Here is a 12,223-nt window from a genome sequence, read left to right on the forward strand (position 1 = left end):
TATGAGAAGTAGGAAGTGCTGTATGCACGTAAGCTATTTAGTTGCTGTAACAATTGCTATTTGTCTCTCACAAAAATATTCCCATTATCTTAACATAGTTTAGATTTTTTGGGCAGACGGCTTTTTGTTATTTTGCTCTGGAACAAGGTAGTATTTGGGACCATGAACGTGTAACAAATTATCAGTAAAAGCCAGAACTGAGTGTGTTTCTTCTTTAGGTACTCCGGGAAGTGAAGGTGCTGGCGGGGCTCCAGCATCCTAATATCGTCGGCTATCACACCGCTTGGATAGAACACGTGCACGTGGCCCAAACGCAAGGTAAGCCATTTTTGATGGTATAGTTGAAGGGCCAGCAGACTTTAGCCAGGGGGCCAAATCTGGCCCACGCCTATTTTTATACATCCCACAAGCTGAGAATGTGTTTGTACATTTTTAAATAGTTAAAAGGACTCAAAAGATTAATATTTTGTGAAAATTTTATGAAATTCACATTTCGGTGTCAATAAATAAAGCTTCTTAGAACAGAGGCTCGTTCGTATGTATTGTCCATGGCTGCTTTTGCTCTGCAGCGGCAGCCTTCATAGTTGCAGCAGAGTCCCATAGGGCCCCAAGACCCTAAAATGTTTTTTTTTGTTTTAAGATTTTATTTTTTTCCTTTTTCTGCCCAAAGCCCCCCAGTGCATAGTTGTGTATTCTTCGTTGTGGGTCCTTCTAGTTGTGGCACGTGGGACGATGCCTCAGCGTGCTTTGATGAGCAGTGCCATGTCCGCGCCCAGGATTCGAACCAACGAAACACTGGGCCGCCTGCAGCGGAGCGTGCGAACTTAACCACTCGGCCACGGGGCCAGCCCCAAGACCCTAAAATGTTTACTCTCAGGTGCCCTACAGAAAGTCTGCTGACCCCTGCTGTAGTGGAACAGCTCTGTTTCTGGGAGTTCCTAAAATGTGCCAGTCATTGGAGTAAGCTGCTTGTGTTGTATTTTGCCAGAAAGTCATGACATTTTAGACCTGAGGTCTCATTTAGTATTATTTGTGTATTTTAGCTCTGCCTTTGACTATAAATTAGAAAACTGGGCTTCTTGAAGATTTTCTGTGGTTTTTGTTCAGCAGATAGGATTTCTCTTCAGTTGCCATCCCTGGAAGTGATCTCTGACCGGGAGGACGAGAGGTATGTGGACTGCTGTGTGCCTTCTACACACCGAACATTACCCGCTGTCACCTGCATTGGATTGATTGCCTTCGCTTTTTGCTCCTAGCTGCCCAGGAGTGTTTTAGACTTTCTTTTTGCTTATTTTCATTACAAAGTGTTAAATTATTTCTTCCTCTTAGATATTTTCTGTCAGTGTTTTACATAAATGTTGCTGCTAGACAGATTCGATGCCATTTTTTTCAGGAGTTTACCAGCGAGAGTCATAGAAACCTGAAGGAACTGTTGAGTTACTCTGGGTCTTTTTTCACATTGATTTTTATCTTTACTGTTTTTTTTTTTTCCTCCAGAGATCAGTATGATGTTAAAAATGATGAAAGTAACGGCTCATCCATTATCTTCGCCGAGTTCACCCCAGAAAAAGAAAAATCCTTTGGAGAATCTGGCGTGGAAAATCAGAATAACAGATTGGTGAACTACACCAGCAATTTAATCACAAGAGACAGTGAATTTGAATCATCCAGTGAGCTCCAAGGAAATGGCTTGGCTGATTTGTCTTCAAGATCCATTCTTGAGCATCAGCTGCCCCCTAGGCATAATTCAGACTTAGAAGAGAATTTCACGTCCACTGAGGAATCTTCTGAAGGAAAGTTAAACTTGTTGGGGCAGACAGAGGTAGATTACTTCCCACAGCCTGCTGATGTAATGCTTCCCCGTGATGATCATATAAAAGACTGTGAGACTGTGATTAGCTGTGGCCTTCCCTCTTCCTCAGCCGACTTCCCACCTTGCACTCCTCCCTCTCTGCTTCTGCCCTGTGTTCACTCTCTTCTTCCCACCATGTTCCCTCCTGACATCCAGCCCTTGTATTTCGTCATCCCACCTTCAATTAGTTGACGCCCCCAAATCCTCTTCTGACCTCCCTGTCTGGTCAGTTCCCCCTCTGGGTATTCTCGTATGTGTACCCCGGAGTTGGAAGCATCGTTCGCAGTCTGTTTCTGATGGACGTTAGCATCATGCTGTAAAAATGTATTTATGCAGAAAGGTTTCCTCTGTTGTGGAGCATGGCTTTAGGAGAGTGTCCTGGTAGGATCACCAAGCCAGTTTTCTTCATGCTCTGGCTGAAGGTTACGCTGATAGGCTGGTGAGGCTCCACGTACTGTCACCAGCATTGAGTATTAGTATTAAAAAAAGTGAACATTAACAGTGTCTACATGTGATCTGTCCAGTTGGGATTATAAAAATATGCCTTCTACATATACGCACACAGAATTAATTCTTCTTGTTCAGGAATATGTGGCTCTGTGAGGGTGTTTTTATGTGAAGCATAAACTTTGAACAGATTCACCTGAGTACCAAGGAGCTGAGTCTGAGGGATTTTTAATCAGAATTGTTTCATTTCTCTGATGAAATGTGGAAAATTCTCCTGAATGCCTAAATGAGTGGGCTCCAGTGAGCTTCATTTTTGCTTACCTTCGCCTTGAGCAAGTTACTCGTGTGTGCGGTGTGAAGCCAGCCAAAGTGTGTATATACTTTGGGGTACACATAAAGGAGTAGAATACTGTACAGCCATTCTTTGATACTTTATCTGAGCTGTCAAAACTGTTTACGTCGTGAGCAGACCCGACAGTTTCAGGCCCAGTGGCTCAGTGTCACATTTGAGAGCTCCTGCCATTTGACACCTGCCTCACCCCAGCTGGGCCCACCCCTGGCCCCCTGGATCATGACACACCATTTTGTATATGGCTTTACTTCTCTGTCTCCCTCCCTAGACTTTGGGCTTCTTGGGCAGGCCTGTGTCTGTCGTCTCTGTCCTCAGCCCCTAGCCCTATGCTTGGCCTAGAGTGAGCATTTGTTGACTAAATGCATAACGTGAGCAAATCGTGCAGTCGGGAGCCAGCGATGTGTCCCCCCAGGTGCAGTACCATCTCATGCTGCACATCCAGATGCAGCTGTGTGAGCTTTCGCTGTGGGACTGGATCGCCGAGAGGAACAGGCGCGGCCGAGAGTGTGTGGACGAATCTGCTTGTAAGTACCTCGTGGGTCTGCGAGCACTGGGCTGGGAGATGAGGATGGAGTTAGAGCTGCCTTCTGCCTCCAGCTGCTTTGGAGTGGGGAAAAATTCACTTCTTCTAAACCAAAGAAACAGTTAGCTTATTTCAACATTTTTCAAAAACAAATAGGTATTTGGAAGTTAATTTTCTCTGTGATGGATCGTAGTTTGTTGGTTTAAGTTGTACTATGCTAGAATTTAGGTTAATGATTTGGGGACTGTAAAAAATTTTTTAAGGAAAAAACTTACGTGCTTGTTCTGTTTTATTTTTTTAACTTGAAAATGTGGTACTCTTACCAAAAAAACCAGAACACCTTTAAAGAAACCCTTATAGAAGGGTATGTGGTGTGAAACTTGTCTCCGTCAAGATCCAGCTGTGCCTCCCTCCCTGCAGTTATATATCCTCTGGAAATCCTCTGTTAGGTTAATATTTTTGAATTATAACACTGGTTCTCAGCTTAGGCTGCACATTGGAATCACCTGGGGAACTTTTAAAAATAAATGTTGTCGATGAATAAGAATAACTTTACAGTAGAGAAACCTGACAGACACCACCTCAGCCAGTGATCAAGGCCAACCTTGACAGTGCGAAGTCGTGTTGATAGATGCGCCCTTGATAAGGTGTGGTGAGAAGGGCACTGTATCTCTGTGGGCTTCCTCCCAGAAACCCATGTCCCAGCCCTATCCTGAGAGAGCGTCAGACACTTCCCCGCTGAGGGACGATCTGCAGAATCCCTGCCCGGTGCCTCTCAGAACTGTCAAGGTCATCGTAAGCAGAAGTCTGAGAGCTGTCACAGACCTGAGGAACCTCAGGAGACAGGACACCTGAATGTAATGTGGTGTCCTGGGTGGAATCCTCGAAGAGAAAAAGGACCGTAGGTAGAAACCAGGGAAATCTGAATAAGCCGTGGACTGTGTCAGTATTGGCGCGTTAGCTGTGACCGACGTCCCATGCTAAGTCAGATGTTAATGACAGGGAAAACAGGGTGTGGGGTCAGTGGGAACTGTCTGTACTGTCTTCTCAATTTTTCTGTAAATCTAAGACGGTTCTAAAAAATAAAGTCTGTTTTTTAAAAAGGGCATTGTCTGGGACCATACCAGTCATTTTTATATAATTGGTTTAGGATAGGGCGTAGCCTTTGGTATCTTTTTTAAAGTTCTCTTGATAATTCTAATGTGTAGCCAAAGTTGAAATTCACTGTATTAGATTATCAAAATGGAGGACACAAGTGACCTGTTTTTAAATAAAGGCTAAAGTAAATATCCATCGTTAATCATTTGCTTTTCACTTCTGATGATACTATATCCCTTTATTTGATCTAAAATGTAGGTCTGTTAACCTACTCGAAATCTTAGACTGGCTTCCAGGGGAGTCAGAAACGTAACATCGCCCTCCAGTGGCTTCTTGACGCCCCTCTGTTTACCGTGTAATCAGGACGTGCCAGGCTTTGCTCAGTTCCGTCGTGGCAGGAGTGTGGGGACTTTTCAGTGCCCTGGGAAGGGCACTGCTGCTCTGCCTGCTGCGTGGGCATTGTAGTGCTCTGTGCCGATGTCTTTATGGCAAGGAGGCTGGTTTACTGCAGTCCTGCATGCAGTCAGTCTTTAAATTTCCTTTTGCCGAATGAGTCCCTAATGAAGGACGGGCTGAGAGCTCTGATTTACGCCATCCAGTACAATAAGCCTGTCAAAGCAGTGAAGGCAAGATACGTATGATACTGCTAGCACGATGTGTATTTTTCTTGTAAAAATATTTTAAGAAGTTTTAACTTTGTAGTATGCTAGCTCTGTGTATAGCTCTCCATCAATTACATTTTTATGTTAGTCGTTCCCAGCAAGCCCCTGAGTGATCGGCTGCCTTTGAATACTGGCTCTAGTCCTGACCGGCTATAAGGTTTTGGGCAGGTTAGGGAACTGGTCTCAGTCTTTTTCCTCACCTGTTAAATGTGGGTCGTCCCCATTTTGTGGGGCTGTTGTGAGGATTCGAGCCGGCAGTGTGAGGAAGGTAGCACTGGGCGAGTGGAAACTGTTCTCTCTGGGTCCGGTCCGCGTGTGATTACCGAAGCCTCTAACAGTTGCCCCCCACTGGGGTGTGTTAGGTGTGTTAAATTGAGAACCACATTGGACACAGACCAAAGGAGGGTAGTTCTGAATAGTTGTGAAAATCAAAAAGCCCTTCTTGAATTTCTACCCAGACAGGAGGTTAGTCACTTCAGTGTGAAGGGGCGTCATAGTGGAGGTGCTGGTAGTGGAGCCATTGTTTTTACACACACACAGACACACACACACACACACACACAGTTTTCTGTTTTCTCAAGTACTTGAGATCTCTAAGTTATAAGCTAGATAATATAGAAGGAGAGTGTGGAGCCAGCCCTGATGGTGTCTAGCTGTTCATTTTGGTGCTCTCTGCTTCGGCGGCCCAGGTTCGGTTCCCAGTTGCAGAACTATACCACTCATCTGTTAGCAGCCGTGCTGTGGCAGCGGCTCGTAGAGAAGGACTTACAGCTAGAATGTACAACTATGTACTGCAGCTTTGGGGAGGAAAAAAAAAGAGAGTGGATTAGGTTTGAGCTGTAGGCTCATTCAAGGAGGAGAAGGGAACATGGAGTGTTCTTGTGCTTGAAGGTAAACAATAGGTTTATGATTTAAAATGACTGAATAGAGAAGAGCTACCAAGTTCTTATTATATTACTAAGCTTACTTGGCTGGAAAACTCTAGGATTATTTTTGTTCATCAGTTTTTGTTTGTTGTAGTCCTACAAAATCTCTCCACTCTCTAAATTCACATGTTCTCACATTAATGGACGAAATAATTGATTTATTACCCCCCTGCCACGTATTTCATTTGTCAGTAAATTTTAGTCCGTTGTTTGTAATAATGTCTTTAATCCACAGTGGCCAGGTTTTAGATTTATTAGCATTAAACCGCAGGATGTGAAGGGTTGAAGGGGACGTAAACAACATCTGATTGTTTACAAAGTAATTAATACAGGGGCTCTGAGTGAAGCGAGATGTCCTCACTTTCTGGTGACACAAAGTCCATTGCCTGTTGGGTGCCAGTTTGTGATTGTTTCTTTGCTAGCTGAGGAGCCCTCCCTGCTAATTTTTAGTTTGAAACCATTTTGGAGTGTTAACTTTGTTGAAAATCGGAATGTTATGTTAAACTTAATGCGTTCAACATTTAGATGTTAATGTAATGAGTAAAAAAAATTAGAGAAATAAACCTTTTTTTCTTTTTTACTTCAAGGTCCTTATGTTATGGCCAGTGTTGCAACGAAAATTTTTCAACAATTGGTGGAAGGTGTATTTTACATACATAACATGGGAATTGTACACAGAGACCTGAAGGTAAGGGGAGGCTAAATGCTGTTATCAGGGTTGACTTGGCGCGGGTTCATTGACTCAAATGAGATTATGTGCCTTAGTTCATTACCTTAGGAGCTTATCATTACTTTTATATAAGACGTCATTCCATAGGTCCAAAACGTGAAAACTTTAGATTGAGTTTAAAGGCAGTAATCTTTGAGCATTTGGAAATTCTCTGTTTTTCAGGTAGTAAGTATGCTCTGAGTACTAACATAATTGATGATGCTAAATGTATTTAATGCTGACAGAAATACTCATATATTATTTCACCAGTGAGGTAAAATCGGTTTCAGTAATTATCCGTCTTAAAGGAAATTTAACATGGGAAATTTTTTTCTGCTGTTTTAAAAATCTATAATGACTATTTGAATTTTTATTCTCTATCCAGACTATCCAGAAAGAGAGAAAATATATTTACCTTTTTGGCTGAGAGTTTTAAATTAATTTGCTTACTTTTTGGGCAAAAATTAAACCATGGGAAATGCATTTAAAAGAATATTTAGGAACAAAAAGTTAATAGGCAAATCATTTTATTTTTCAAAAGAAATTTAAGAACCAATAGTTTGTACATTTGGGATGTATAAAGCAATGGGTTAAGTGTTTTCTGGGTGCATGTCTAACCAGAAAATGCAATTTGAGTTACTGAAACTCCATGGCACTGTGAAACTTCGAGATCTTATTTCAAGAGGTAAGCTAAGTCATAATAACCATAGACAGAATTCCATATCTTCCCTGGGAGAAGTTGCTTCACGTGTTGTTTGTATTTCTCGCCATAGATATTTCTGATGTTTCTTTTACAGATATCCTCTAGGGATAAGGGTTTTTGTGATAACTTTATTAGGGTTTCCCTTAAGAGGTGGAATTCTGGGAGCATGATTCCTGCGGGTAGAGTTCCTTGGTTGTTGGTCAGTCTCAGAGGGTAAGAGCGGTAAAGTAGCCTGGCCAGAAGCACCGTGTCTCTTGTATTGGAGCTGCGCTGAAGGTACATATAGATCGGAGATTCCCCGTTTCTTGTTAAGATGTTGACATTTGCTTCAAATTCGAGCAAGAGGTTGATTATTGCCTCTCTGCCTCCAAAACATGCCTCGTGCATCGCGGTTTGACCTTCGTGGTCTTGGGCATTTACTTTGGCTCCGTGGATCAGCAGCAGGCGGATGCAGCTCACGCCCGCGGCCAGCAGTCGGCCAGCTTTCCCTGACGCGGTACACACCGCCAGCTTAAGGGCCGTGTTCCCCGTGGAAGACACGGCACAGTTCACGTTGGCTCCACAGGTGATCAGCGTTTCCATCATCTCCTTGTTCAGTATGTCTGCAGCCATGTGAAGGGGCGTCATGCTGGATTCATTAATAGCATTGACATGGGCACCATTTTGGGCTAAAATGGAGAGGACTGGATAGGTCCCATATATTATGGCCAGGTGGAGGGGTGAATGTTTGTTGCTGTTGTCTACTCGTGCGTTCACCTGAGCTCCGTGTTCACACAGAATGCGGAGACACCTTACGGCGTTGTTCTGAATGTCTGTCAGGATCCTTTGGATCCTGTTCCCCGGTTTTGTCCACGTGGTAGAAGTGATGGGCCAGTGCAGGAGCATCAGGTGTAGTGCCGTGAGGCCTCTTGTGTCCCTGGAACAGAGGTATTGATCGCAGGTTACCGCAAATTCACAGTGGGAATGGCTCTACTCGAAGAGTTAGTGCTACAGAAGGCAACGTTTATTTAAAGTAATGCCCCGTAATGACTTGAAAGAAGTGTTTGAAAATCTGCACTGCTGTTAATTTCTCAGGATATCACAGCATTTTAGGGGGACAGGGTGGTATGTGTCACAGCATGGAGGGGCTTAGCTTCCTCCAGCAGCTGTCTCCATGTTGGTACTCCTGCTGGGGCTGCGACCTCCTCAAGGCTCTATCTTAGTGATTTCTGCACCCCAGCGCCTCGCACGGTGCTGTGCTGAGGCAGCAGCCGTTCAGTAAAATCGTGAGGACTTGAGTGTGATCTGGTGTTAACAGAGAAGTGAGCCACACCTCGGTGCTTAGTGGCTCCCGTCTGCTCGTCTGCCTGGCGTTTTCACCTGCGTGTGTCGGGAGAATGGAGGACAGGGCGTGAAGCTGGAGAGCTGCTGTCACTGTGGAGTTAGTGACACCACAGCTGCTTCATTCCCTGCTCCAGCCCAGGTGGAACGAGCGTTTTACAACCTGGCGCTTGTCTACTCCTTTCCTGAAACCTCTCAGGATTGCCTCCAAAATTCCTTTATGTTGGCAGAGAAAAGGGAACCTATGACAAACATCCGACTGCTCCACCGGAATGAGAGATGGTTTCAGTCCCCGTGTTTATTTAGTGTGAGGCCCTGCGCTAGGGCTGTGGTGAAGCAGCAGGCAGGCCCTACCTGTGCAGAGCTGACAGTCTAGCATGGAAGACAGTAAACATATTTAAACAGCTGAGGAAATATGGCAAGTGGGCAAAGTCCTAGGGAGGTGTGACAGCCTCACCCGGGGACAGCCTGCGGTTTGAAGGGTGGGAAAGGGTGCGCTGAGGATCCCCTGAGGAGGAGGGGCCGACGTGGTGATGGCCATCGTGGAAAGACTGAGAGGACCTGCAAAGCTGGGGTGGGGTGCGCCGTGTGGCGCAGGGGGCGGGTGAGAGCAAGACAGGTCGGCTGGGCTCTTGGGAGCGTGGTTAAGGATTTGGGCTTAACTTTCTTTTAATGTGGTGGGGGCAAGAAGTTGTGTTGTTTTTACGCCATGTGATTCTTTCGTTCATTCAGGTACTGTGTGTTGGGCACTTACTAAATGTCAGGCCTTGGGTTAGGTGGTGAAGATACATTGGTGAGCAAGATAAACTTCTCTTTCATGAAGCGTACTTTCCAGTGGAGGGACATAAATAAGAAAATCCGTTGCCTCTTTGCATTTTCTTGTTTTTCACACCTAACGTAGGTTGTTAACCTCCCTGTGGGCTGTGACGAGGACTTCGTGCATTTTCTACGCCGCCATTGCTGTGCGCTTAATACTCAGGATGCTGTATATGGGCTGACTGGTTTGTGTTCCTGCATTATTTCCAGTTTTTCAGTTTCTCATCTAGTCAGTAAAGAAATGAGTTCGTTCAAACATGATAATTTGTAGTCCATAACCCGTCAAGAATGGATGAGTCCAGACAGGACTGGAAAAAGGAACATCTAAGTCATGCCTATCATTTGCAAATGGTGGCCTGTTGAGTTACCTTACCTTACTTCCGGGTCAGCGCCGTGTTCTAACAAGCAAAGCAAGCTCTGTGCCTTGCGGTATTCGGCAGCCAGGTGAATGGGGACAATGGACTGCATCTGCTTCAGGGGAAGAAACCAGTACACATTACAAGGAGCCCTGGGTCGTTAGAAATAGTAATGGTGTTAGCTTGCTATTTCAAAGGAAACAAGTGTGTTTAGTATCTCATTGGTTCCGTATTTTTCTGGTATATGCATTGAAATTTTCCTTTTCTTTTGCGTGTTTTAAATGACCCCAAACCGGTGAATTACATATTCTAAAACCTGTGTATTATATAAATGCAAATTTGTCAAGGCAACAGAAATAACTTACTGAAGCTTTGAAAGTGGATTCTTGTGAAGAGCTCGTAGTGTTAAAATTAATGGTAATTGCTGTCAAGTCACTTAGTTCTTTAGTTAATCCACAGGGTGATTGACAAGGAGGTTTGTGTTTTTTAAAGCTTTGCCAAAGTCATAGTATCAGTAGTAAAACCTGCCTTTTCAGGGTTTCAAAGATAAAGCAGCATATGTTCTGTCTATGATTAGCAGAGCTGTTTATGCCAGTTCTTCAAATATATATATATAAGTAGTGGCTTTACAGCATGACTGCGAGATAAGGGAAGGGGGTGGGGTAAAGGAGAGAGTGACTTTTTGAAAACAATTTTAGTTATAAAGGTGCTAATCGTTGCATAAAAATTCAGAAAATGGAAAAGGAGAAAAAAAATTTCATCACGTGGAAGTAATCACCATTGGTTTATTTGAGAAGATGGCATTAATGTTCTTCCAACCAAATGAGCTCAGACTGATTGCTCGCATCCGTTTGTGTGTGATAACTGAGAGGGAGACCCTGCAGACTCAGGGCACTGCTCTGGATGGCAAGTGTGCTTGAGATGTGCTGCCGAGCCTCGGGCCTGGTGGGGGCCAGTGAGGTTCGATCAGTTCCCGAGAATGAGGTGGTGTTCCTTCCGAGGCATCACGTCTTTTTTAAAAGCGAGCAAAGAGCGGGTACCTGGCTCAGAAGTAATCTGTAGCTGGAGGAGTTGGCCAGAATGGTCATGGGCTGGTTGACGGGGTGGCTTCTTAGAAGCCCCTGGATCGCGGTGCAGTCTTCCCTCATGATGGCTTCGTAGAGTTTGCTGTGCAGCGCCGCACATGGGTCTTCTTCTGGCGACTGGCCACTGTCCGCCACCTGCTTCCTGCTGCCTCTCCTGGGTATGTTACCCATGAGAAGAGCTTCAGAGTGAGGACTTACGAGTTCAGGGGCAACCTGTTACGGAATCAGCCAGTTTCAGTGTCTTTATGATTCCTTCAGTCCAGTTCTAGAACTATTCTAGAATTGTCGAGAATTGTATCCGTGAACACGATGCGTTTTTATATTAGAGCCAGACTTTTTCAGACTTTGCTCCTGTATCATGTAGTGCCAAGTATAAGCACGGCTTTTAGGACGTTCTACTCAAGCACAAAAACTCACCCAGATTATCTTAATTAACGCACAAGATCATTTCTGTTTTCTCTTCCCATTCAGCTATAGTTTAAAAAAGCTAACAAAGCTAAAACAGAGGAATTTATACATTAAAATTAGTACATTTAAAGTAAGAAACCCCAGCTTCTAACCTGAATATTTTTTAGTTTTTAGTGGGATCCCCTCCTCCCCCCAACACAGGTGCCCTTTTTCGCTGGCATAGGAGTAGTTCCATTGGGAGATGTTTAGGGTCTGTGATGGTTGCTTAAACAGAGCTAAATGTATACCTCTGTAGTGTGACCTGGTCGTTCCCAACCCTGGCTAACGTAGAAGAATCATCTGGGAGCTTTTAAAAATTAGCAAAATTTTTTTTTATTAAAAAAAGAAAAAGTCTTTGACTTGTTAGAAGGAACAGGAGTTTTTAAAAGCTTGTAGGGTGATTCCGATGTCCAGTCAGGGTGGAGGAGCATTTGTGTACAAGCATGCTCTACGTTAGTGGTTCTCAAACGTGGAATAAACTGGGGCCTTTAAAATAATGCTGATGTCTGCGTCCACCCCCAGGAATTCCAGCTTAAGTTAGGTCTGGGGAGTGGCTTGGACATTGAGATCTTTCAAAGCTCCCCCAGTCATTCTAATGTGTGGCTGAGTTTGAGAACCACTGCTCTCATTTTTAATTTTTGAGGGGCTACTTGCTCCCGAGTTGAAAACTCTTGACAGCCACATTTTTTTACTGTTTGTTTTAAGAACATGAAGGAATCCATTTGTTCTGTTTGTTTCCAGCCCAGAAATATTTTCCTTCACGGCCCTGATCAGCAAGTGAAAATTGGAGACTTCGGTTTGGCCTGTACCGACATCATACAGAACACAGACTGGACCAACAGAAACGGGAAGAGTAAGTTTTCTTGGGTTGCTGGGTTTTTTTTTTTTTTGCATGAAGGAAAAAGAGACACAGTTGAACATGTCAGT

General features: G+C 44.1%; 2 protein-coding genes across 4 annotated transcripts in view; one reads left to right on the plus strand and one right to left on the minus strand.

Moving 5' to 3' along the window:
* The window catches only part of EIF2AK1 (eukaryotic translation initiation factor 2 alpha kinase 1), a 28,892-nt gene that overhangs the window by 12,023 nt on the left and 4,646 nt on the right, over nt 1–12,223 (plus strand). Inside the window, exons 7-12 of one of the 2 annotated variants that reach the window (XM_070566248.1) lie at nt 219–318; nt 1,108–1,168; nt 1,498–1,822; nt 3,064–3,175; nt 6,448–6,548; nt 12,038–12,149. In XM_070566248.1, coding sequence (XP_070422349.1) covers nt 219–318; nt 1,108–1,168; nt 1,498–1,822; nt 3,064–3,175; nt 6,448–6,548; nt 12,038–12,149 — 811 coding nt within the window. The remainder of the gene's footprint in view (nt 1–218; nt 319–1,107; nt 1,169–1,497; nt 1,823–3,063; nt 3,176–6,447; nt 6,549–12,037; nt 12,150–12,223) is intronic. The other variant, XM_008527550.2, reaches the window with a different exon arrangement.
* On the minus strand, nt 7,079–11,111 carry ANKRD61 (ankyrin repeat domain 61). Of its 2 annotated transcripts, none has more exons than XM_008527535.2 (3): nt 10,805–11,111; nt 9,782–9,879; nt 7,079–8,188 (listed from the first exon to the last, which is right to left on the minus strand). In XM_008527535.2, the coding sequence occupies exons 1-3, from the start codon at nt 11,018–11,020 to the stop codon at nt 7,243–7,245; spliced, it is 1,260 nt and encodes a 419-aa protein (XP_008525757.1). In that variant the 5' UTR covers nt 11,021–11,111; the 3' UTR covers nt 7,079–7,242. The 2 variants fall into 2 exon arrangements, with proteins under 2 accessions (XP_008525757.1, XP_070422350.1); XM_070566249.1 differs by having other exon boundaries at nt 7,080–8,188; nt 9,782–9,876.

The sequence above is a fragment of the Equus przewalskii genome, chromosome 12 (genome assembly GCF_037783145.1).
Source record: "Equus przewalskii isolate Varuska chromosome 12, EquPr2, whole genome shotgun sequence".
Taxonomy (NCBI): Eukaryota; Metazoa; Chordata; class Mammalia; order Perissodactyla; family Equidae; genus Equus; species Equus przewalskii.